General features: G+C 48.8%; 3 protein-coding genes across 3 annotated transcripts in view; 2 read left to right on the top strand and 1 right to left on the bottom strand.

Annotated features, from left to right (window-relative positions):
- Ints4 (integrator complex subunit 4) overlaps nucleotides 1-16839 on the bottom strand; it is a 41824-nt gene extending 24985 nt beyond the window's left edge. Inside the window, exons 1-12 of the mRNA XM_077700487.1 lie at nucleotides 16703-16839; nucleotides 16450-16599; nucleotides 13995-14270; nucleotides 9685-9843; nucleotides 9129-9268; nucleotides 5766-5886; nucleotides 4675-4746; nucleotides 3824-3998; nucleotides 3214-3419; nucleotides 2455-2597; nucleotides 1379-1494; nucleotides 339-472 (exon numbers count right to left, since the gene is read on the bottom strand). Of these exons, the coding sequence (XP_077556613.1) occupies nucleotides 339-472; nucleotides 1379-1494; nucleotides 2455-2597; nucleotides 3214-3419; nucleotides 3824-3998; nucleotides 4675-4746; nucleotides 5766-5886; nucleotides 9129-9268; nucleotides 9685-9843; nucleotides 13995-14270; nucleotides 16450-16599; nucleotides 16703-16756 (1746 nt within the window). The 5' untranslated portion in view covers nucleotides 16757-16839. The remainder of the gene's footprint in view (nucleotides 1-338; nucleotides 473-1378; nucleotides 1495-2454; nucleotides 2598-3213; nucleotides 3420-3823; nucleotides 3999-4674; nucleotides 4747-5765; nucleotides 5887-9128; nucleotides 9269-9684; nucleotides 9844-13994; nucleotides 14271-16449; nucleotides 16600-16702) is intronic.
- A 51-nt stretch (nucleotides 16840-16890) lies between these two features.
- Nucleotides 16891-20459, top strand: Cse1 (chromosome segregation 1). The gene has a single exon (XM_077700486.1). The coding sequence runs from the start codon at nucleotides 16990-16992 to the stop codon at nucleotides 19900-19902; it is 2913 nt and encodes a 970-aa protein (XP_077556612.1). The 5' UTR covers nucleotides 16891-16989; the 3' UTR covers nucleotides 19903-20459.
- Nucleotides 20460-20602: 143 nt separating this feature from the next.
- LOC144168614 (uncharacterized) lies at nucleotides 20603-24270 on the top strand. Its single transcript, XM_077697561.1, has 2 exons — nucleotides 20603-22789; nucleotides 23742-24270. The coding sequence occupies exons 1-2, from the start codon at nucleotides 22581-22583 to the stop codon at nucleotides 24268-24270; spliced, it is 738 nt and encodes a 245-aa protein (XP_077553687.1). The 5' UTR covers nucleotides 20603-22580.
- Nucleotides 24271-25672: the final 1402 nt, after the last annotated feature.

Genomic DNA, 25672 nt, shown 5'->3' with positions numbered 1-25672 from the left:
GAGACCAGTGCACCCCACCCTTCATCAGTGGGTCTGGAAATTGGTTTCATCGAGGCCACCCACCAGTGGCGAGACCACTGCACCCTCTATTGGCGGGTCTTGAAACCTGCTCCTACCCCTGCATGACGCACAACCTACCGCAGACTTATAAGAAGGCTTGGCCTACAACATCCTAGCCATTAAAGCATTGCAATCGATGAACCAAACAAGCAACAGCCCTCAAGCTTGTTGGTTGGTTTAGTGAACTGAAATGCAAACGACACATGCCAGTCTTTCCGTGCTCCCCATGTCAAGGTTCTGCTGCAACACAGGGTGGGGTGGCAGCAGGGGACACTGACCGTGAGCTGGGGCACCAGGTTGGGGAAGGAGTCCTTGAGGTAGGAGTAGTGGCGCAGGGTGTGCTCCTCAAACAGGGGCACCATGGTGGGGCAGCCCGCGGCTGCGTTGAACACCAGGATCAGGGTGCTCATGTCTGGCGCACTTGTCAAGGCAGCACAGCATTTTTGGAATACGTGCACACTGTGTACATACTACAGTAAAACCTCGTTATAACAAAACGGGATATAACGAGCAATCATAACTCCCCTTGAAATTCCCATAAACCATGCATTTAAGACCTCGTTTTAACGAAGGTAATATTGCCACGCAATTGGTATAACGAACCTTTTTTGTTCCACAACAAGCATTTATAGTACGTTTTGGTAACCGTCAGGTCAATGTCTTAAAGCGCGCAACGGGTTGCATCACATCTCGAATGCAGTTATTCATGCTAGCTAGGGGCCCCCAATTCCAGTGAGCTAAAATGGCTGCAAGCACCTGACAATGCGCAAGGGTGCGCGTCTCCCCGGATCTTGGTCGAGTGCCTGGATGTTCCTCCAGCCACTCTGCCAGGATGCGGCAGACCTGCTGCACCGCTTCTTCAGCACTTACAATGACGTCGAGGACACACTCAAAATCACCACTGCAGCTGAAAAAGCCATCGTTCACCTGAAGAAGACGCCGCAAAAATCTATCGAGGACTTCTTCTTTGCGAAGTGAGCCGCCAGCTCGCATGCTGCCGAATAATCATGGATGAGTCGTTTTGCGTGAATAAAGTAACGATTCTTTGCTCTTTTTTGCTTGCTTTTATTGTTTTCGCAAGCTGCTATGAGTTTCAGCAGTGAGCACATCCTCTCTTGTATGTAAATTGTCGGTAGAAATGGACATCGGCTATAATGAAGTAATGATTATAACAAAGTAGCTTCGACCACCCTTCAACTTTGTTTCAACGACGTTTCACTATAGTACTGCACATACACACACACATATGTGCACCGACTCTAGATGCCCAGAAGTTTCCTTCAGAACAACTCAGCACCCACGTGCTCTCTAAGGATACAGGCTGTATCTTCCACATCAGGCTCTGGCAGGTCAAAGTACGCATGAATTCCCAGCAGCTCGGGAACCAGCGGCAACGTGAGATAGGGATGCCGCAGGCCCAACAATCGCAGACACCTGCAAACAGAACAAAAGTATTTGAACCTTGTTAGCAAGAGAATGGAAAGTGGCATTAACGCCGTGTAATTCTGGCATTGTTGTTTTGGATGCATACCCTACGAAAAGAGGTGGGTCCCTTTTTTATTTCTTCCCTATTTACACACACACACTCTAAAGTGAAGGCGTGTTAAGAAACAATGCTTCACTTTCACCACGCTCCTTAAATGATCAGGTGATGTCACTGTGGCAACACATTTGTAAGTCGATGGGGCAGCAGTCACAGATTTCAAGTACACTTGACTTTCATTAAACAAGGTCACTAGAAAAGAGAAGAAATTTGTTCTAAGCAAATATTTCAAAATAAATGGTACCTAAATGCATATAATTAGAGTAAAACAGTTTCATCACAACAAGGGTTCACTACACGTTAATTAAGCATAAATGACAACAACATCAATGACAATTACCCTTTCGACAACATTATTAGGACCCGTTGACCACCTTGTTGGGTCCCTGTGTGTATTGTGCATGTACCCTCCTGTGGTTTAAATAAATCAATAGTATTCGATTCGATTTACACGTAATTAAACATTAAAGCCGACAGGACTAGGCTAGCAACAAACAAAGCTGCCAGCCTGTGTGATGCCATCACAGTGATTTGTGAGGCAGTTGCCAAGGGGGCCAAATGTTTTCTGTTATTTTGGGTTTACACGCTTTTCACACGACCAGCAGTTGGCTGTCCACGTGTGCACAAAGTGTTGCCTAACAGCTTTCTTCTCCAGATGTCCGCACAGGCTTCTTTCTCCAGGAAGGGCAAGGGGAGGCATAATGGGGAGCTTTCATTTGTGCCTCAATTCGGGTCAGCTGTGCTTGTTATCTGCATTTGGAGCTTTCCCAACCTCGGATCAGTGCAGAGATTAGAGCGTGCAAGCGAAATTAGCAGCAAGTAAAACTAGGAAGGAATCCACTGCACTGCACCTCCAGAGGGAGCGCTTGTCCTGGGGGTAGCGCTTGAGGTTGTCCAGCAGGGCGTCCACGCAGGCTTTGAGGCTGGCCTTGGTGGACAGGCAGCAGTTGCCTAGCACCTCGTGCAGGGCCTCCCGGATGTCCATCGAGAAGTCCTGCATGCGTGTGCGTCCACCCACAAGGCCTTGCTTTTCCTCTGGGGGATCCCAATAACCTGGCTGTTCTTCTGTTTACTTAGTTCTTACTCAACTGGGGCAGCAGCATATATTTTCTCACCAGTATTCAGTGCTGTTTGGACTTAGCTGCCATACCTTGGCCACAGGGTGAATAAATTTGGATAAAGTTTCAGCCACCGTGTTTTATGTGGAGTTTTTGCAATCACACGGCTCTCATTAAAATGCATGCTCTAAGTTTAGCCCTACACGGGCAATGCCAAAAAAGCCCTTCCGGGTTCTTCAAGATACATTTCGCATGCAAAACAACTGGCTCTATTTTTTGGGAACTCCAAAATAGCACTGAATGCAAAAAATTGGGGGAAGGGGGGGGGGAGGGGGCACAGAGGAGTGTGAGTAATGACTTGATCAAAAGTGGGATCCCAGTGATTTCTCTCAGGACTAGGGTGCACGCAATCCTCCTCAAAAGCTGCTTCACCAAGAGCAGTATTTACATGACCCTGTTCCTTCCTAACAATCACAGTGGGACAACCCCAGTGCAAGGCACCGGCACGGCCCTACGGCCTCTTCCACTACCGCATCCCCGTCTCATGCTCACCTCGAGGACGGCGATGACCGTCTCAAGCTGGTCCTCACGCAGCACGATCTGGTTGGAGATGCGGCCCAGGCACTGGATGGCCTTGAGCCGCACCTCCTCGATCTCGTCGTTGAACATGTCCACAATGAAGTCCGTCGACTGGGCCCCAAACGAGGGGAACTGCAGGGCCAGCCGGCACAGCGAGTCCAGCGACGCCAGGCGCACCTCTGCGTAACAACACGTACACGTCTTGTCAAAATCGACAGCTGAACAGGGTGAACAGCAAAAACTGGGGACAAGTACAGCTTCTCGGGTCAGGCCGGTCTTGCTGTCACTGCATGCTTTTCATCAGGGTGGCACAATCAATCACTGGAGAATAAACTTTTCTGACACGAATGCTGGATGCTGCAATGGAATCAGCACCTTTAAATGCGCCTTTCTCGTTTAAAAAATGCATTTAAACCGGCTGAAAAAACCCAGATCATGGACTTTGTATGCTAGGCTCTAACCTAGCAAAGTGGTAAGACAATGTTCACAACTCACTTCAGTATCCCCTTAGCCGGCCTACAGGCTGTGAATCACCACCTTGGCACCTGAGTTAGTGATGCTTAACCAGTCAAAGCATGCTCACCAAGAAACTCGTCCTCCAGGCCGTGCACAAACGCCCCACAGGCACCTGAGCCCATGAGGCTCACGCTCTGGGTGTCCACCTCCTCACGCGGCGCGTCGTCTGCCCAGCGCTGGCCCGACGACCACTCGCCACTCTCGTAGCTCTCCCGCTGGCGCTCATGTGCTGACTGCTTGCGCTGCATCGGCCAACCAGAGAAAAGCCTTTGTGATCACCGCAAAGACAGGGGGGGTGCACACGAACCACCCCCCGAAAGCCATGCAGAGGGCCGAGTGAATTATGCAGAGGATAACTTGACATAGTGAGTTACAGAATTGAACTTTGTGTGCGAACCTTCGGCAAGAGTAAGCGTGTAATCCCCTTCATGCACATAGCCCCGGTTATGTTGTGGCAAACACATTAAACAGCAACTTGATCATGGCTTCTACTTTTAAAGCAGGTGTGGCAACAGAGATGTTATTCGTAATGCTCCTGCAAAGGGGACTGTAGCTGTGCATCTTCTGGAGAAATCACCAACAACGGGCCTTTTCATTTGCATTCTACAAACTTAAATATCCTTACAACATGCTCCCCTAACGAGGCACGGTCATTACCTAAAATCATGGTTTTCAATCTAGAAGAAAAAAAGCAAGCAATGCAATGAGCAATGCAATAACCCCCTAACCCGTTAAAAAGTTATTTTTTCCATAATTGACATCCACAATGCTAAAACCAGGTACATATACTGATAACATAACACCTTTTAGCAGCCATCCTACATCGAGTTATCGTGCATCCTTCAATGACAAGTAGGTTAAAGCTACCACAGCTGCCGTGATACAAACTTGTCAGCATTCAGAACGCAGATCACCTACCCTGAGGTTTGACATGAGCTTCTTGTCCAGTGTCTGCTCCAGGAATTGCAGGCTCACATGTCCCATAGTTCCCTGTGGAAACACGAGAAGTTGCAAGGTCGCAATTGCACGTAAAATGTTCAACACAGTGGCCACACCAACAGTGAGGGGGGTAGCATTGGTTTACATTCAGCCTGTGAAGCATGGTGAAAGGCACCTTTTAGCAGAAACTCACAACCATTACAGTTCCTATGAATTAATGGCACAGGAGACATGGAAAGCTGTTCAAAGGATGTTTTAGAGCTTTGGGGAAAGGTGGCCATCCTGAAATTTTCATGCCCATTATTAATAGGCAAAATGTGTGTTTTTTCTATGCCGCACGACCGTTTAATTGTATGTGCTTTTGAAGAATGCATTACTAAGAGGCCTGTGCAAATAATAAACTCTGAAGACTTTTCAATAGAATTGAATATTTTTCCATCACCAATGCAAGAATTGAAATTTACAATGTTTTGGCCAAGCTTCAGTAACTGGCACAATGAGGGCAAAAAAAGGACAAGCTAAGCTGCACTATGGCTTAGTCAAAACAATCTTAGCTCAAAACGTTTTTACAGAAAAAAAAACAAATACAAAAAAAAACTTCAATAGGAATTACTTGAAGGTGAATTCTGTCTCTGAACATCAAGCGGTGAGTTGCAGTGAAGGTATTGTCCTTGCTATTGTTCTTGTTACAATTAATATCCAATTCTATGACTGTATTTCATGAACACTGAAACATGACCAGCAAGGTCCTGGAATGTGCAAGCTTCTAGGCTCTTGTGGCTATTAAGTTCTACCAGAAATAAAACTTTGAACAACCAGAAAATAGATCAATAAAAGCGAAAGTGCTACCAATTAATGTTTGAACAGGTTCTCCAAATTAGATGAAGTATTCTGGTGTAGGATCATTGCCCTTTTTGTTATATCATTGAAAGTCACAGAAAGGGCGATACTGTGCAGCTGGCATTTTTGTGTAAGTTCCTCTTCTTTTCTTTTTTTAAGTGGTTGTCCTAGTTAGTGACTCTGCAGTCTTCAGACAACTGTCTATACACGAGCAGAGCCCCGCTGCTCACCATGAGCGAGGCCGCTTCGACCCGCACGCTCATGGACAGGTCGCTGACCATCTGGCAGATCTTGGCAAATGCGTCGTCGGCCAGCCGGATCTGCTCCTGGCTGTTGCCCACCTGCACCATGCTGGCGAAAAGGGGGAGGGGGAAACGGCCCGCTTTTACGGCGGCCAACGCAAAATGCCACCTCCAGCGCTCACAAAACCTTACTGCGCATGGTTCTGGTGATACAGAAACTCGTGCATAAGTACCAAATCCGCTGATAACTGGTGACAGAACACGGCTGTAGTTGAAGTCATAAACTGCTCGTATAACTTCCCTGCCCCTTTCCCCCTCCTCTTCAATATCCCTTTCAATTATTCGCATGGGTCACAACACAGACAGCAAAGAAAAAAGAATGCTGGGTCCATCACAATGTCAACGTGGCAAGCAGGGCACCAAGTCAGTACAGGGTGATTTCAGATAAGATCGAACAAAGAGTGGCTGGTCGACCTCTTCAATTTGCTTGAAAATTTTTATATTATTTCAAATGCACTGTATTCGCTCTACAAAATCAAATCAAATCAAAATCAAATATTTCACAATAAGTTTGCTCAGAATACCATGTGCTCGCCTCCACATTGCAACCCCTCTTTTGCTTACACGCATGCATGCACACACACTTGTCCGCTCAGAGTGATTGGGTACTGCAAATCAGGTGGTGCGGGAATAGATAAGCTGGAGTTCTAACGCAAAGTCAGACAAAACATCATCTGGGGGTTGTACATAACCGTGAGAAAACTTGTGAAGAAACACTTCAAGACAAAGTCAATTGGGGAAGAATTCTGCATGTACAAGCAATGCTATCTTTACTACAGCACTGGGCAAACTACTCCTTGTAACCTGGATGGGTGAAATGTAATCGACCACAAGAAATGTGCTCCTCCGCGAACAGTGACAACGTTTATGTGGCATACACAAGAAATACCGTATAAACCGGTATATAGGTCGAGTTTTTTTCAAAAAAAAAATCCGCTCAAAAGTTACCCCTCGTCTCACATAGCGGTCATTGGGAGAATGTAAATTGTTTTCTGGCAACAATGTTCAAGCGTAGTCCGTCGCCATCGCCCTTTGTGTCGGACTGCTCTCTTTCACTGTCAAGCCATTATTTGCTTTTCTCTTTTCTCTTGTTTTTCGTCTGTTACTCGTCTTGTGTGTGTGCATTCGAGCATTTCTGTACGTGTCTGCTCCGAGATGAGCGGCGGAAGTTGACGCCAGTTCACTGCTGTGTTTAAGCTGAAGGCGAAGGCGATTGAGTCGCCGAGCAGAATGGGAATATGGCGGCGCAACGCCAGTTTGGAGTTTCGGAGAAAAGTGTGCGGTACTGGCGGAGCCAGAAAGCTAAGCTATGCGCGTGCAACCCCCGAAACAGATCGTTCCGTGGACGTCAAGCGGTGCAACCCGTGTTGGAGAACAAAGTGGCGGACTTCTTCGGCAACTTCGCTCACGATCGCTGCCGGTTACAGCGGAGGCCATCCGCGGACCGGCTCTGCAAACTGTACAATGAGTGGATAGACGGCTATGGGCCGGCTGCAAAGACCATCCCTCGTGACCGTGTCAAGCTGGGTGTCTTCCTCTTGGCAGTCGCTGCCCGACGACATGGTTGCACGAGTGTTTAGTAAGTACTCCATCAGCTACACGCTCGACGACACTGAAGATGACAGTGAGAAGCAGTCATCCTCAGACGACTCTGATAGCTCGGACAAGTGACTTCGGCAGGCATAGTGGGTGGCAGCGACGGACGGGCACCGAAAATAAATATAGACATTGTGTGTGCGCTTCTGTGCCGAATTTTTTTTTTGTCAACTTTTCCCACCTTAAGGTAGGGCGTCGACCTATATTCCGGTTTATATGGTACCAGGAACCTCCTAACTACAGGCAGTGAGCGCGACCATGGGCGGCACTGCGAAGCACATCTCCGTGACGTCAGCTTAGGGATTCTCACATTTGTCGTCTGCTTCACTCGGGCTCGCTCTCCCTGCTGTTTGTTTATGCTTGGTTGACTGTTGATTCTTGCATGCACCACATGTTGCATGCGCGTAACTTTTTATCATAATGAAAGACTTAAAATCGCATACACTAGCTCAGGGCATTATATTTAAAGTACAGTTTTGGATACCGCTCTGGAAGAAACACTGCTGGCGTCGCCCCATTCCTTGCAAAGCCGGTCCTGCGCGGAGCGCAACGAGTCAAAGCTAGGAATCAGCTTCTGTATTCAGCAATCTTCCGAACAAAGGGAGCAGCCAGCTGCTAATAGCCGACAACAGCGAAAATGCAAGACCAAAACAAATTCCAGGCCTTTGGGGCTGTCGGCTTTGGCAGAGGGCATTATGATTCCTGGCAACTGTTTGCAAGGAGATGGTAAAACAGTTTTAGTAACCTTCCCGAACGCTCCAAAGTATTGTATCGCATCATTTTATGTTGTCATGGCATGAGGGTATGCCGCGCAGAAAAATGTAGGTTGAGTTCCAAATAACCTACTGTCTGTGTAGGTGCCTCCTGGTTTTATACCAGATTTCTAACCAGTATGGAGGCTTATTGAGCAAAACGAGTTACATCTACGGTAAAAATACAATAACACTATGTTTGTTCAGACCCGAAGGGATTATTCGGTACATTTCCCACAGCCATATCTTCCCAATATTCAGATATGCGTTATAGTAAAGTATAGTATAGTGCCGGAGAAAAAGCCGTCGAGACAAGCTGATGTGCAGAAGAGCTAGCTAAGGGAGGTCAACAGCTGGGTGGGACGAGCAAGTATTGGCACACCACGCATTATAATGCAGGGAGCCTGCAGCGGCCTTCTGCACCCGAGCTGAGACGCCCGTCACAGGGCTGGTTGTGCATGCAATTACGACACACGGAGCCTCACCAGGCTGAGCCCGCTGCCAATACCGCTGTTCTTTGTTTGCTGCTGCCCATCACCCTTGGCACTGACCTCACTGCCAGTGCTTGTGTGACTTTCTGACATGCCACTCAGCACACTTTGAACTTGTGTTTGCAACAATGAAGTATTAACTTTATCTCTTTGATCGCTCTTTACGAGCTCCAACTATAGGGGTTTGTTTTATCCTACCCTTGCCTTCTGTCCCAATAGAATACTGTTTTGCATCTGTATGCATGACATTTATGCTACCCATGTCCGTAAAATTGTGGTGAGGTGTCTCAGGGCCCAGTGCATCAGACTGGACACACAGCCTCCATATTACCACTAGGAAGTGTCACCTAAACAGCTACTTCTGATATTTGTAGGTACTAGTCCGGCACGCCTGCCTGCCCCAATCAGTGTGCACGAGGCCAGTGCACTTGCAAGGTGGCCACCAGACTTACTTGTTCCCGTATGCATGGCTGATGACCTGCACAAGCTTCAGAGCAGCTATCCGGACGCTCTCGTAATCGTCGTTCAGGGCATCCGCGACGTGCTCGTACAGGCTCACATCCAATTTTAGGCCACGGTCATGAAGTCGGTACTGCGAGGGAGAACACGGACGGGTGGAAGAAAAAAGAAACTGGCTCAGTTTTTATTGCCAGTTGTTTTCCAGACACTGGTTTGCAGGGCAAGTAGTAGGCACTTTTCCTCCCCTTTTTCCATTCCTTTTTTTCACACCTGGCATTGCACAACAGCCTCTGGATGCCTGCCGAGGGTTTTGTTTGCAAACGGTGAAGGGGCTACTTTACTGTGCTGGCACCGTCAGCTGCTGTCAGCGCAGGATTGATTGTATGCTCATGGAAAATTTAAAAATTTCAACTTTTTGGGGTTTCACGAGCCGAACCACCTTGGAATCTTTAAGGTGCACTAAAATCTCAACACACGGGTGTTTTCGCTTTTCCCCTCCACCTGAAAAGGAGCCACCGTGGCCGAAAGCTAATGGAAACAACTTCTCACCATGGCCCGAAAGGCTGCCGTGCGCACGCGTGGGTCCTGGTGCCGGCTGTAGTCACTGAGGAGCGCTGACAGGGCCTCGGGACGCCCCTCTGTGGGAAGCAGGTCGCTCAGTAGGCGCAGGCACTTGCACTGCACCTGGTGGTTGCTGTCCAACAGCATCTGCGCCATCATCAACACCTCCATTATTAGTCCGCATAGGTCCGCTGTGAAATGGAGGCCTCTCCAACAGACTCCCAACCACCCCTATCCCATGATGCCCGAGTCAGATCTTGGCCACTAATTTTTTTTTTCACCCCTTCCCCAACTTCCTGCCTCCCGGTAGCCATTCTGTTGGATGGTCAACCTGTCTCTTGACTTCACTACAGGCTTCTAAGACAGTGGTGCTTTTGATGGTACGAAAGATTTGGCTCACATGATGCTGGTGGTGCATGCATGTACTAAGTATTGTGTGCGTTTCAATTACAATTCAAATGATAGCGCCAAACAGGTGCCCCTTGTTCCTGTTGCGATGATGATGAGGCACCAAAAGTGGCACCCACAAGATACGTTAAAGGCACCCGAGAGTGTAAAAATAGGTTAGCCGATATTGATAAAGTACGGCGCCATGAATACAAATACAATATACCTATCCCCAATTATACAACTTTCTCAAGACCGCAAAAAAGCGTCGTAAAATGCGAGCATCATAAAATCCGAACAACAATTACACCGACAAATACGCTTTCACACAACAGATCTGCAAGGAACTTCAATGTGAACTACAAACTAATGTTTTGCAGGGCTCGGAAACCCAAATTAGTACTGAAAAAAAAAGTAAATGTGAACAGAAAAATGCAGTGCAGGTGCCAATCAGTGCCACGATTCCCACCAACCACTGCGCATCATGACACACACAGTCATGACAAACACACATGGAAGCCTAAGCCTGTCAGTGTAACCCCGTTGGTGAATCGATGCTGAGTGGGAGAAATGAACATCTGCAAACTGCCTCTGACCTCTACACAACAAGACAAGAAGAGACGCCAGCGAGAAGTAGGGGTATGTGATTGTGCGAAAGAGCAGGCTGCTGCTGGAGGGGAGAGAAAGGAAAGATGAGACGGAGAAGAAAGCTATGAGAACCGATTAAGCAGGCTCATGGTCTGCGGAACAAGCTCGCGGCACTTCCATTTTGTCCGCTGGCCGGTCGTGCGCTTTGCGTGGGTTGTCAATAAGGCAGGTCAGGCATGAAACTTCTTCGGATAACAGAGGTCTTTAATGCATTGTTTCTACGGGGACTCAACCAGGACTCGACTAGTCCATCGTAAAACCCGGGGACATCTAACCAGGGTTCCACTGTATACAGTCGAACCCGACTATAGCAAACCCAATTAGATCGGATTATCCTGTATATAGAACTATTCCTGGTCAAGTTCAAGTTCAAGTTTATTGTACCAGAAAGAAATACATGTGCAGGGAAGTATACAGGCGGGACCCCAGAGCTCAAGAATGGGTTGTAAAAGGGGTCCCTACGATATTTATGAGCATTTTTAAGGCCATGCTATATGGTCATGGTCATTATGTTCACCCTATATTTGCAAAAATTACGCCAATATTGAACAAAAATACCAACAGCGACACTTAATATATCGAACACCAAATGCCCCAAAAGTGCCCCCCCCCCTTTTCCAAGTTGGCTTTCCTTCAAGGTGGAGGAGAAATTTCGCCGGCACACCCGTAAAAGTGGTTTAGCCTGGCCGCTCATGTAGGGTGGCCACCTGCCAAGTTTTAGACTGGCTCAACCAGTTTTTTGGACAGCAAGCCGGCTGCCGGTCCATACTTAAAACCAGCCGTCAATGACCAGTTTTTTGGCCATCGTGCCGTGATTATCATTTTCTTGGCATTTTGTAAGCATCGATTCAGCAACTACGACAATAAATATGTGTGGACAAGCTGCGCAAAGATGCTTGAGAAGAGAAAATACACGGGCCGGCGCGTTCCCAAAGATGGAGGGGGACCAAGGGGAGGAACTGCACAGCGAAATGCCGTCGCCACTACCAGCAAGTGCCGCCGCAATTGTCATTCTACGTTGTTGGTGTCTTGCATAGTACTGCACGTGTGTGTATATATGAACATCAAATACATTATGTCATACGCAATGCATGCTTTTTAATGTTTCTTTGGTGGATTCAGATGCAAAGAAGAACTTTCAATAGACGAAGCATGTGCGGTTACTTTTCAGTGCAGCACTTTCAGAGCAGTAACCAAAATCCCAGTCACTTTCCATACAAACATTTCTGTCTAGGAAAACGCTTCAATAAATGGAATTGCATGTCAAAAAGACATCGCATTTTTCTTTTTTCAACATAAATTCAACCTTACATATACCATGCCCCTCTTTTCCTCCGAAACGACCAGTTCCCCTCCCCCCACCTCAGTCATAAGCAGCAGGCGGCTCTTCCCCCTCCTTCTTGTTCTCCCTCCCTATCGTGATGCCCCCGCTGTGGCACCCCCATGCAAAAAGTGATCCTGCCCGCTCGCCATGTTTTTTTTTTTTTTTTTTTTTTTGCTAGTTGTGTCAGCGCTGTTCATGCTTTGTGGTTTTTTTTTTTCCGAAGTGTAGCTGTGGTGGCTAGTGCTAGTGTCATTAAATAAATGCTTATTTGAGCTAGCGTGAAGCGGCCGAATTTGCCACCCCCTCCCATTTTTATGACTTACAACAATGTTAGCTCAAAACTTTTTCTACGCCAAAAAACTCATGATTTTCATTTCAAAGTGATGACTTCGAAAATCCCGAGGAGTGCAACGAAGCCATCGCCGGTGTTGCCAAAGTGTGGAGTGAGCTGTTGGAATTTTCAGAAGCTGCTGCCAGATTCCTCAGTGAGCTTATGGATGATGGTGTTGCAATCATGGGAGAGTTTGCAAGACTACATTGCCAACATCGTACCGACCACAAGTGAAAGCAAGTGCAATGAGAAAAGCAACCCTGAACCTTTACTCAGAATCTCTGAGGTGATTTGTGCACTCGCACTAGTCCGGCGCTTCTTTGCGAATGTGAAGGGTTGCGGCCTCAGTTGCTTCAACTCTTCAGACAATGTGGAGAAGTGCGTACTGTCTCAGGCAGTGAAGGTTCTTTGAGCAGAAGATACAAGACTATTTTGTGCAAAAGTAAGGCAGCTTCATCAATAAAATGCTTTCGTAAATGGCATCTGCTTTTATGAAGTCCAATTCCTTAACCTTTTGCTTTCACTTATGTACCGCTACGTTTTCACATTTCCCCTCAGCAGTGTCACTGATGTACCGGTACGTTCTCCATTGTGCGTTCAAAAATTCACGCCATAGCGCAAAGCTGGTGCACCTGGACTGTTCAAGCCATCTGTTGAATCTTTCTAGTAGCCCGCATTTTCACTCGCAAGCTCTCTTTAACAGTATATTGAAGAGTACAGAGCAACAGCGCCCACCCTTCATGGCTGGGGAGCATGGTCACTCCGCACACTGTACTCTGCCGTTATGAGTGACCATGTGGCACATGTGTGATTACAAGTGCAAGGGTTGTTGTGCTATCCGCAACGGGATTCAATGTTTTTTTTATTATTATTCTGTTCCTGCGTCTGCAACAGCACGCCAACTTAGTCCAGCGCGCCATGGCCTCTCCAATAGACCGAAACATGACTCAATCTGGGCTTTTGCTCGCTCACCACGCCCTTGCTTGCAGCTGCCAGCAGCAAACAAGGTTGTTGCAACAATGTTGTATCCCCTTTTTATCTCTATCTGCCATCGTGATTTTGCAATGCGTCATTTCTGCGCGTTGTGCAGGCTGCTGAAAGTCCTCCATCCATGCGCGCGGTTACTTTCGGATGGCTGACGGCGGCGGGCCTTCGACTGTGGACAGGAGCGATGGTTCTTCCGGGTCCGTTCCGAATACGAGCTGAGCTCAGATTGGCATTCTGAGAGTTTCTCATCCGAGGAAGGGGTGTGAGTTCCACAGCGTCAGATTCTGATGTTGAAACGGAGGGGTCGTCGTCCCAGATACGTGCACGGCAAACTGATATCTAGAAGGCAATTTCTCATCCACGCTCTTTCCTTTCGACACGTTGTATTCCGGACGCTGTCATAGTCAAATAAATCACTATGCTCCTTTCCTGATATTCCGGAAACCAAGCCGACACTGGGGGGTGCGTCACGGCCAGAAACACCCGACAGTGAAAGGGGTAACTTCCTTATATCAAATTATCCCCTATATAGAACTCGTAGGTGTCTTTTTGAGAGTTCGATGTAACTAGGTTTGACTGTATAAAGACAAATATAATAACACAAGCGCAAGTGCAGCCCACCTGCCGGGCCAGCTGGGTGGCCTTGTGCTGGACACGCTTGTCCCCGGCCGACTGGAGCCCCACGTGGTGCAGCGCATCGAGGAGGGCAGCCAGCACTGCGTGCGACGTCTCTGCCCTTAGCAGGGTGGCCAGGTCCTCGAGCACGGTGGTGGGCTCCAGACCCTGCTGCCGGGCCAGCTGGCCCAGCACCGAGGCCAGCTTGGCCCGCGCCACGGCCTCCTTCTCGCCCGCAAAGTGCTCCAGCAGGGACTTGTACACGCTCTGCACCTCTTCTGGCTGCATAGCATGGTGAGGGGGGAGAGTGCGCAGCAGCAATTGCCTCGGAAGTCCTCTAAATGCGGTGACATTCACAAACAGCTACAGCGCAGTGTCGGAAAAGGAACTCCTCGTTCTCACCTCCGCCCTCCCACCCATCCCAATGGAGCACATATCATACTAAAAGGACACAGGTGAGAGGAACCATGGCGGATGATGGATGATCTATCTACATTATGTACAAGCGGCGATGACAGAGCGCGCGTAGGCTGCACACCACTCACTCCTTCGTCGTCGTCATCGTTGTCATGGATGGTGGGCCATGACCCCATGGGGCATTGTCTGCCATATCCCTTGACAATATATATGTAACTTCTCCAAGGTGTGCATGTGCTACCAACGGACTGGCATGCATTTTTCTTAGTTATTTATTATGAGGCTCAACACGCCAAAGCTACACCTGGGCTACGAGGTGTGTTGTAGTAGAGGGCTCCGTGTTAATTTTGACCACCCTAGACTTTTTCAACATGTGCCGAAGTCTCCGCCCACAGGTTTTTTTCCCTTTTCACCTACACCTCGACTGGCAGGACTTGCATGCCACTCTTCCTGATGTGAACAGTGGGGAACAGGAATGGTGAGAAGAGTTGCACCACAAAATACAGAAACTTTGGTTATCACTTCACCATCTCCCTCTAAAGTTTTTTTTTTTTTTTTAGAAGACTTTAGATGGAGGCCAGAACTGAAACACCAAAAGGGGCCATAATGGCATTTGTGAGATTTTGGGCAAGCGAGACAACTGACAGCGGCCCAGCATAGGACAGTGGTGCTAACATGACAGATGCTGTTGGTGCAGTTACGTAAACTCGGTGAGCAGTGCAACATCCTGACATTGGCAGTGGAGCAGGGAACCTTATTATGAACAGAGGGACCTGCCAGCCATTAGAAAAATAGTAGGCTGAGGCTATACGCACGACTTAGTGTAAACATAAATGAAATGCTATGACAGCAAGCTGATGGTACCACTCCATCCTCTCAAAATACTGTGCGTAAGTATAACAAATTGAACGAATGCCTGGAAAAAGTGAAACCCTGCTGTGCAGAGCCGTGCTTTATGTGGCCTGCGCACTCTACTCCACATAAAAAAAAAGTGCGTCGATATACAGCGAATTGTGTGATTGCCTCTAGGGAAAGCTATTCAGTGCAAAAAGGAAAAAAATCCTGAATGGGCTGGGATTCGAACCCACAGCCTCCGTACACAAGACGGAGCCGGCACCTTGCACTTTGACACCATGCAGCCAAGAGGTTTTTTCGTAACAAATGCTGAAGGATATGTGCTGTCGTGCGTACAGCCGTTGCCGGCAGGGCTACACAATTTCGTAGCATTATATAAAATAACGGAGGCGCTGACGGGAAGCGTACACATTTGGTCAGGTTTGGTTTCGCACATAACAAGGCAAAGCCAATGGCAGATTGAAAGGCCCGGACTGGTTAATGCTAGCATAGTGGTGGCAGCGTAATCGCCCCAAAAAATTTATGCTAAAATAGCGTTTGATAACTACAGTTGACGCGTTAGATGCTCCCAGTTTACAAATACAACACACCCCATTACAACATACGCTGTACAGTCGCGTGCGATTTGAAGGTAATCGCGCGAGCTTCAACCGATAAAGACGATAACGCCCCGGCGCGGCATTTTCTAGTGCGCCTGGGACCTAGTTTATGCATTCTCCTCTCCCTCGGTCGCTGTTCCTTCAAGCAGTCACCACTCCCGCGGCTAGTAAACCACCCTTTCCGCTTTGTGGTGAATTTGTGCGGTTGTAGTCACGTGTGGGCTTTCTTCTTGGTTATCGTGAGCAGCGATAGCACCCGTTGTTATAAATGCCCAGCATTTACCCGCAATGTGTTTGTGCGCACCTTTTCGAGAACTGCTATAAGACCCGACAAGTGGGATGTCATCGCTGCGTGTGTGATAAAAAAGAAGGGTTTACTGGTTTTGCCGTGGGAGTGATGGCCGCTTGAGTAAACAGCCACCGAGGGAGAGAAGAATGCGTAGACAAGGAACCAGGCGCAGTAAAAGAAGCCGCGCGGGGGCGTTATCGCCGTGGCCGGTCGATGCTCGCGCGATTACCTTCAAATCGCACGCGACTGTACAAGGCCCTACTGTCACATGTCACAGGAAATGTTACAGACACTAGCATACCTGCGTGGGCAGGCACTCTGACAATTGGATCAGCATCATAATCAAGTCCGATGAGCTGCCAGACTGCAGAACTTCGGTGACATCGACAGTCCTCTGTGGTGCTGGCTTCTTGGATATGCATAGCTTTTTCAGGGGTTTCGGTGGTTCTTCCTGAACAGAAACAGAGGGAAAACAGAAAATTATGCAGGGTTGCAACTTGCACCCGAAAAAGATACAAACGTTACGGATACAAATCGGGAAACTATTAGCTTACTTGTAAAACTTGGCTAAACTCGGCCAAGGCACGCTTTTTCAACACGGCCGCCATCGTTGTTTAGGAGTATATCTACAACTACTTATAGATATATTACCAGCTCTTTTCCCACCCCTCTGCCCTTTAGCTACTTCTAGCATATGTCTAGCATGTTAAACATGTTTGTAGCGCTCTCTAGCGAGAATAATTTTGTTTAACGGGTAGTAACTGAGGACGAGAGGGTAAATCCGGTGAATCCGTCATTTAAAGTTGAATTTTTGTGCAAGCTAATGTCGGTTTGATACACGATGGAAATAACCGACAATAATTTGAGCACGCTAGCGTCCTACCTGCAGCAGACGCTTCAAGTGGATGTGGCCACAAGACGCTCTGCCGAGAAATTCCTCGAGACGATTGAGGTAAACCAAAATTACCCAGTGCTGCTCCTCCACCTCGTGGACAAGGCAGACGTCGACATTGTGATTCGGGTTGCCGGTGCGATTGCCTTCAAGAATTACGTGAAGCGCCACTGGGCGGTTCCCGAGGATGGCGCCGACAAAATCCACCCGAGCGACCGAACCGCCGTGAAAGAAATGATCGTCGGCCTCATGCTGCGCAGCCCGGAGCAGTTGCAGAAGCAGCTCAGCGACGCTGTCAGCATCATTGGGCGCGAAGACTTTCCCGCCCGCTGGCCGAATTTGCTGCCTGAAATGATTAGCCACTTTCAGAGCGGAGAGTTTCACATTATTAACGGCGTGCTGCGCACGGCCCACTCCCTGTTCAAACGCTACCGCTACGAATTTAAGTCGCAGGAGCTTTGGACAGAAATCAAGCATGTCTTGGATAACTTCGCCAAGCCATTCACGGAGCTTTTCGTGGCTACGATGGAGCTGGCCAAGACGCACGCCAACAACCCTACTGCGCTCAAAGTCATCTTCAGCTCGCTGGTGCTTATCGCCAAGGTGTTCTACAGCCTCAACTACCAAGACCTGCCGGAGATATTCGAGGACAGCATGGAAATCTGGATGCCGCACTTCCTCACCCTGCTGACGGCCGACAACAAGGTGCTGCAGACGGACGAGGACGAGGAGGCCGGGCTTCTGGAGCAGCTCAAGTCCCAGATCTGCGACAATGTGGGCCTGTACGCCCAGAAGTATGACGAGGAGTTCCAGAAGTACCTGCCCGGTTTCGTCACGGCTGTTTGGCACCTCCTAACCACTACCGGTCCCCAGGCCAAGTACGACATACTCGTCAGCAACGCCATTCACTTCCTGTCGGCTGTTGCTGAACGACCGCACTACAAGCAGCTCTTTGAAGATGCCAGTGTTCTGAGCTCGATTTGTGAAAAAGTGATCATACCAAACATGGAGTTCCGCGTTTCTGACGAAGAGCTGTTTGAGGATAACCCGGAAGAGTACGTCCGTAAGGACATTGAAGGATCTGACATTGACACCCGGCGGCGGGCTGCGTGCGATTTGGTTCGTGCCTTGTCCAAGCACTTTGAACAAAAAATCACTGAGACCTTTTCTCAGTACATAACAGCTATGTTGCAGCTTTTTGCCAAAGAGCCTTCACAAAACTGGAAGAACAAGGATGTTGCCATCTACCTTGTCACTTCGATGGCTGTGAAAGCACAGACGGCCAAGCTGGGCACTACCCAAACAAGCTCACTTGTCAATGTTGTTGACTTCTATCAAGAGTTTATTGCCCCAGACCTGCAGAACAAGAATTTGACTGAATTTCCAGTTCTAAAAGCTGATGCCATCAAGTATTTGATGGTGTTCCGAAACCAGCTCCCCAAGTCAGTGATTCTTCAGAGCCTTCCCCACGTGATCCACCTGTTCCTTGCTCCAAGCTACGTTGTGCACACGTACGTTGCCAGTGCGGTTGATAAGCTGTTCACCATGAAAGATCCACAGGGGAAGGCTGTCATCTCAGCCGCTGACGTCGGGCACATTGCCGAGCAGCTGCTGAAGAACATGTTCCAGTCGTTCAGCCACCCGGGCTCGGCAGAGAACGAGTACACAATGAAGGCAGTGATGCGCACGTTCTCCCTGCTGCAGGAAAATGTGCTGCCTTACCTCACCCAACTGCTTCCTATGCTTACAGCCAAGCTTGTGCAGGCGAGCAAGAACCCATCCAAGCCTCATTTTAACCACTTCCTGTTCGAGACTCTGAGCCTGTCCATCCGGATCGCCTGCAGCAAGGATCCCTCGGCGGTGTCAGGCTTTGAGAGCAGCCTCTTCCCTGCCTTCCAAGACATCCTTCAGCAAGATGTCCAGGAATTCGTGCCATACGTTTTCCAGCTTCTCTCTCTCATGCTGGAATGCCACGGCTCTCCCGTCCCCGAGCCGTACATGGCACTCTTCCCTTGCCTCCTGGCTCCGGTGCTGTGGGAGCGGCCGGGAAACATCCACCCGCTGGTGCGCCTGCTGCAGGCCTTCATAGAGAGGGGAGCCAGCCAGATCCTGGCTGCCGACCGGCTCATGGGGCTCCTGGGCGTCTTCCAGAAGCTCATTGCCTCCAAAGCCAACGACCATGAGGGCTTCTACATTGTGCAGAGCATTCTTGAACACATGGACACCAACGCCGTAAGCCAGTACACCAAGCAGATCTTTCTGCTGCTCTTCCAGAGGCTGCAGAGCTCCAAGACGACCAAATTTGTGCGGGGGCTGCTTGTGTTCTTCAGTCTTTACGCTTACCGATACGGCGCTCCCGCACTTATCTCCACTGTAGACAGCATCCAGGCAAAGATGTTCGGAATGGTGCTCGAGCGGCTTGTCATTGCTGATGTCCAGAAGGTCACGGGCCAGCTGGAACGAAAGATCTGTGCCGTGGGTGTCACTAAGCTTCTCACGGAAGCACCGGCACTCGTCGAGGGCGAGTACACAAGCTACTGGGGCCCGCTGTTGCAGGCGCTGATTGACCTGTTTGAGCTGCCCGAAGACGACAGTGTGCCTGATGACGAGCACTTTGTGGAGATCGAGGACACCCCAGGCTATCAGACGGCGTACTCACAGCTTGTGTTTGCCGGCAAGAGGGAGCACGACCCATTCAAGGGAAGCATCCCCGATGCGCGGCTCTACCTCGTGCAGAGCCTGCAGAAGCTTTCAGCCGCCTACCCTGGCCGCCTGGCCCCCCTCATTAACACTTCCCTGCAGCCGGCAGCCAATAACTTTCTGCAGCGCTACTTCCAAATGGCCAATGTGCAGCTCTTGTGAGGAGCTCGTGCTGTGCATGTGCTTTTTTTTTTTCTCTTGAAAGAACAGTTTGAAAGCCGTGAACTGTTGGACTGCCCTCTTGCTGCCTTCTCTCCTTCTGAAACTCTAGTGGTGCCTAGGTAAAGTTGTGATGCACAGAATTGAAATGAGAAAAGAATGCAAACATTTACTCCGGTTGACCACAGGTGCAGTGATGCTGTAGTTGTATTAGTCCTGTGACTTGGGGTTCGCTTAAAGTCTTTACTGTGGGTGAATCAAGCAACCCATAAGAAAAATCTTTCAAAATTTGCGAAAACCTGCATCTATCCGACGAAAATGAATTTCCTAGAAGGGAGTGTGCTTTTGTCCTAATACAAATTGTTGATACCATGTATTTCTTTTTGAAGTTTTGTTGATGGTTTCACTGAGAAAAAAAGTAGCTGCGATGACAGGTTGCTCGTTTGACTATTCCTAGGTACACATGCAAGGAGCGGCCAATCGTCTTCTGTTATATGAAGAACTGAACACCTGTTGCAGATGTAATCGATTTGTTTGAGTAAATTAATTTGAATGTACAAGTTGCAGTTATTGGTATCTCACAAGGAGTAGCCAACAACAGTATCGCCTAACTTCTTAGTCACAGTTTACAGTAGCGCTTGCTCTCATTGAAAAGTATATAAAGGAACCAGTAAAGCCTGTTCCATGACCAGGTTTCGGAACAGTTCCTCGTACCATAGAGTGTATGCTTGGTTCCAAGAAAAAACTTGCCCGTATGTGTTGTCACTTATAGCGTCCTCGATAAACACGCACTGGTGTTGCCCCCAAAACCGGCGCGGTGCACAGTGCCCCACAACGGTGCGTACCGGCACGGAGCGTTGATCAAGGACAAGCGGAGTGGTTTTACCCTAGCGCCATCTCTTAAACTAAGAAAACAGCTCGTAAAAACGTTCACAAGAGGCAATGCAACACTGTAATGAGACACAGTGCTTTAGAAAGTGATATCTATTGAAGGCCAATGATTATATGTACGCACAACCCATATCCGTCACATGCGCGACAACGTACCTCCACCACTTCCACTAAATAGCTACATACAAGCTGATTCTCATCTTCATTTGAGCCATAATGCGAGTGTCTGTTTTGTTCCGCCCTTCTGCTACAGCAAAGCAAGTAGGTCGTCATGGTCTAGGCACTCCGGTGACGGTTCATCACAATCGAAACGAATGCCAATCCCCAACTGGCTGGCAATGCATGCAGCTTTCTTTGCTGTACACGAAGTTCGTGTCCTCATTTACAATCTCTGGCCGTTGTTACTGCCCCTTCGGAGCCTGTCGCATCGTTGCCCGATGAATTTGGAAGCAAGTCATCCTTGTCAGCAACAACGTACAGCTTCTTCCGCCTTGACATCAGTGCATCGATGCGCCGTCGCTGCAGCTTACGGCGGAGGAAGCCGCCCCGTCGACTCTCTCAATGCGCGGCGGTGCAACCAAGAAATGCCCCGTGACGGTACGCCTCGGTTTATCAAGGACAGGCGGTACACACCGGTGTGGTTTATCGAGGATGAAAAGGCACACCGGTGCACACCAGGTGCAGTTTTATCAAAGATGCTATTAGTGTTGGGTGCAGGAGAATTTCTACTTTTCAAGAGCTTCAGGCACCAAAGCTCAATTCTGTTTTCAATTTGTAGTTCTGTAGCTATGGGTAGTGTTCACAAAGCAGAGGTCACAAGGATTCCTGGTCCTAACTTAAAAGTGGGGATGAAGGTTTTAATGTCGTGCGTACAAACAAGCTTATGCCACGTTTCAAGAGAAACCATCAGAGCTGCATTGCTGTTTTAGGGGCGAAGCTCCTCTTGCTCAGGGCCTGTCCCGGCCGTACACGGCACATTGATGATTGTAGCAGGATCCCCCTAGGGCCTGGCCAACCAAAGATTGGCCGAAGAGGTCAAAACGTTCAACGCGTTCGTTGCTGCCCAACAAGGAGGAGAGGAAGAAGAAGAGTTGTCGTTGGTCGCCTGCGAGCTGCAGGGGTACGCGACACAAGACGCTCTGCAGAAGGCGACGGCCAAGGTGGCTAAAATGTCACACACCGAATTCACCAACTTACCCATGGAGATTCTCATTGTCCCAAACAAGCCCTACATAATCGCCACAAACATCGACGTCGTCGACGGGCTTGTCAATGGAGCGGTGGGAAGCTTGACGCGTCGAGTCTTTATATGATGTGTGGGCGAATGTTTCACGTTTTTACCGATAAGCATTTTAGCTTCGCCCCTCTCATCATCATTCACTTCGTGGAGATGGCAGGATTTTTGTCATTGTTTTTTACTTCCAGAGGGACATCATTTCAGAGTGATGGAGTGTTTCAGGGTATCGTATGGCAGGAGTGCCTATGTATTTGAGGGCCTATTCTGGCCGCTTAGTTTGCCTGCCTCCAGTTTTCCGATACCAAGATGAGCCCTAAAGCCATTTGTTACTAATGTTGATCTTTTTCTTGTGGCATAATTACGCTTGTGGCATAATTACGCATTTCTTTGACTCGAGAATCTGCTGGGCTAGACAGAGTAATAGACCCTATGCGAAATTGCTTGGTGATCTAGCAACACTGATGTAAACGAGACCGTCGGCCATATTGGTACGGGCGCCGATCGGGAAGTCTCGTATTGTTTACTGTGGAAGAGTGGGTGACGGTAACGCGGTATGGCTCAAACTGGACGGTGTTTTCCAGCTCTCGACCGCGGATTGTGGACGAAGGACTTGTCTGCGCTGCCGACTGTGTCTGAAGACTCATACCACTCGGGGTGCCGCGCCAAAGACCCATCCGAGCGGCAGCGGAGCAGGGCGTGCCGCCTAGCCACCGAGGCACATTGCTCGCCTTCATCGGTGCGGACAAACACGTGCGACTCGCAGTAAGTAAATCCTTCTTTGTTTTTACTTGACGCGAGTTAAGCGGTATGAGCATTTGTAGAGCACTTTGTTCCCCGTTGTTTACCACGCAAATGCGTAGCGGCTACCCTGTTGCAGTAACCCTGAAATAGGAGAGCGACAATCGCCAGACCGTACCGCTAGTTGGTGGATTAGGTATTTTCAAATGCTGTACATGCAATTTACGGGATGATTTTTGGCGAAGATGTTTACGGAAAGGTTGCGGCCGTTTTCCGTGACGGTCGTCCGCCCGCGCGTTTGCCGCAAAGCAATCGTGCTTTGCGGCGAAGTCAACTACAAAAGCGCACATATGCCTTGAATTTTCTTTTTTTGTGTGTTTTCATTATTTATTGCGCATGTTCTGCGCACAAATCTGTTTGTGTGTCTTTCTTCTCCTTTTTTGGCGGTGGGGTGGTTGTGTTTGTTTCTAAAGCGCATGTTTTTGGTGTGCACGAATAGATAATACAGTAAAACCTCGTTAGCTCGAACTCACTGAACTAGAAGATTTTTTTTAATTCGATGGGTCATCGGTATAGCCCGAATGTTTACCTGTTTATCTCGAAAGATTCTGGAAGTGAGTTCCAGATAATCATATTATTGCTTGCTTAAGTTATGACGAACACGATTATGCGGGTACTGGTATCATTACCCACGCTGAGGTTTTTAAATGTTAAACTTCCTCCTCTTGAAAAATGCATTAACAAAGCATGCAGAGATACTCGCACGCTCGAACTTTACAAACCATTTTCACATCATTGTTGTTTGAGGTGTAGATTATTACCCTTGAAACAGTGTTAGGCAAGACACAAAATCTGGTCATTTTGAGTCTGTTCCTTGCGGCCACTTCTTCTGCTCTGTCCCTTTACCATAAACTGTAGCGGACTAGTCCTGTTCTTCCCTGAGTGTTATTTACTGATACTCTCTCTGTTCTTGCAGGTTGGGCCTCATCTATGTGCTCAGCAGCTGCTTTCGCTCCCAGAAAAAAAGTGGCCGGCCTTATGTTGTGTGCCTCACCTTTGAGACGGACAGTGGGGCGATTGGGGAGGCATCGTGCGAGTGCCCGGCGGGTTGCAGTGGAGCATGGAGTCACATCCTGGCCGCTGTGCACCTACTCGCCCTCTTGCAAGCGGAAGGTTTTAAGAGGCGCCACCGGAGCTTGCGTGCACTGAGCTGCCACAACAGTGGGGACGTCCGAGACAGCAGGGCATCAAGCCAGCGAGTGTCCAAAACATTGACTGTAGAAGACCGCGATAAAATGGCCCCTCCCTTCCCTTGTCAATGCGTCTGTTCGATGCACGTCGAGTACAGGAGCAATGCGAGCAGCAACAAAGTGCCGTGCAGGCGCTTGGGAGAAAACTTGGTAGCCTTGGGAATGAGTTTTTTTGCCCCAGTTGTGCTGGCCTCCCGCTCCTCCTCCTCCCCCTCCCTCCCCCCCCCCCCCCCCCCCCCCCCCCCCCCCCGGTGACAGAAACAAGGACTGGAATGGCACCTGAAGGGTCACCTATGAGCTACCAGCAAGCATTCATGCCACATTTCGCCGTGGTCATCTCGCGAGCACGCAGAGGCTAGGCAACATCGTGTTTACTAGACCGCGACATGCAGGGGTGCGCGAATGCTTCTTTTTGTTCCGTTTATATCCACAGTTTGCTATATTACACGCGCTATAAATCAGCGAAGTAGTTTAATTTACTGGGATTTTCACTGTGGATACAAAAAACGCAAAAGCACTCAAGCTGATGCGCGGCGGCCTGATGCAACTGTGGCCGTTTTCTTTTTTCTTTTTGAATAAAACTTGAAAATTGTCTCAGCTGCCTACATCAATGGCCACTATCATTACGTCGAAGGCATGCATGCAGCATGTGACAAACTAGAGGAGTGAGTGTGTATTTTAGTCGCAAAATATTCAACAGTATCGTTGCTAGAATGACAATAGGCACCAAGTTAACTTGACGTAACAACAAACCTTTCAGCCCGGCAAATAGGGAACCAAGTGCAAAAGCTTGAATTTTCCACCGTTAGATCATCATAAAACAGAGTTTGCCACTTCTGCAACGACACGTGGCTAAATTCGACGTAAAGAAACCAATAACCCACTCCCATACCGTGCGCGCCCGCCACAGAGGAAATTTTCAACCGCGCCGTGACGGCGTAGTGCGGCAAGAAAAGTTTGTTTACAGCCCTAGGGAAGATAAAGGCTAGTTTAGGGGCTAAGCGGTACCATTTAACAATGAAATGAAGCGGGCGCAGAGCCACAGGGACGAGTAAAGAAACAGCCTAATTTTGGCAACGTGTGGTACTGTTTTCCCGGTCGACCGCCGCTGTCAGTCGCGTGAATAGGCGGCGCACGCTCAGGCTTCATTTAGAATACAAAGGCTGCACAACAGAACTCCAACGCAGCTGTATTTTTCATACGGACAGTGACTACGGAACCCCGCGCTTAGCGAACCAACGACAAATATTCGCTTCAAGCGCACCGCGCCCAGCGTGTCACAAAGGTTGCTCGCGCTGGCACAGTTCGCGTCACAAAGTTCGTTCAAAAGCGTGGCACTTCAGGTACCTTTTCTCCATTTGAACCGGTATTTCTGCATTGCGTGCTCTGCGTCACGAAGCAATGCTCCGGCATTGTAGTCCATCACCAAGAGCGGTCAATGCCCGCCTTCTATGTTTTGCTAATTGGTTTCGGTTTCAAACGACCGTACCAAAATGGCGGACCTAGTTACCGGAGTCGACGTGAGATGGCGGGGCGCATTTTGCATAGGGTCTATTGCAGCTACGATAGTGGTGGGATTCTCACAAAGGTCCTTTGAAAATCCAAAAAGATATTGATACCATCTGCGTGTGTGTGTGCACTATGTATACACATATAT

This window comes from Haemaphysalis longicornis, unplaced genomic scaffold (genome assembly GCF_048455015.1).
Source record: "Haemaphysalis longicornis isolate Haplotype H1 unplaced genomic scaffold, Haemaphysalis longicornis Haplotype H1 scaffold_2, whole genome shotgun sequence".
Lineage (NCBI taxonomy): Eukaryota > Metazoa > Arthropoda > Arachnida > Ixodida > Ixodidae > Haemaphysalis > Haemaphysalis longicornis.
This window is presented reverse-complemented; position numbering and strand designations above follow the sequence as displayed.

What these genes read in the sequence shown, in the direction of transcription:
- Cse1 (XM_077700486.1), top strand. Translation starts at nt 16,990, where the DNA reads ATGGAAATAACCGACAATAATTTGAGCACGCTAGCGTCCTACCTGCAG.
- LOC144168614 (XM_077697561.1), top strand. Translation starts at nt 22,581, where the DNA reads ATGGCTCAAACTGGACGGTGTTTTCCAGCTCTCGACCGCGGATTGTGG. An exon ending in ACAAACACGTGCGACTCGCA is followed by an intron (nt 22,790 to 23,741) that starts GTAAGTAAATCC and finishes CTGTTCTTGCAG; the next exon opens with GTTGGGCCTCATCTATGTGC.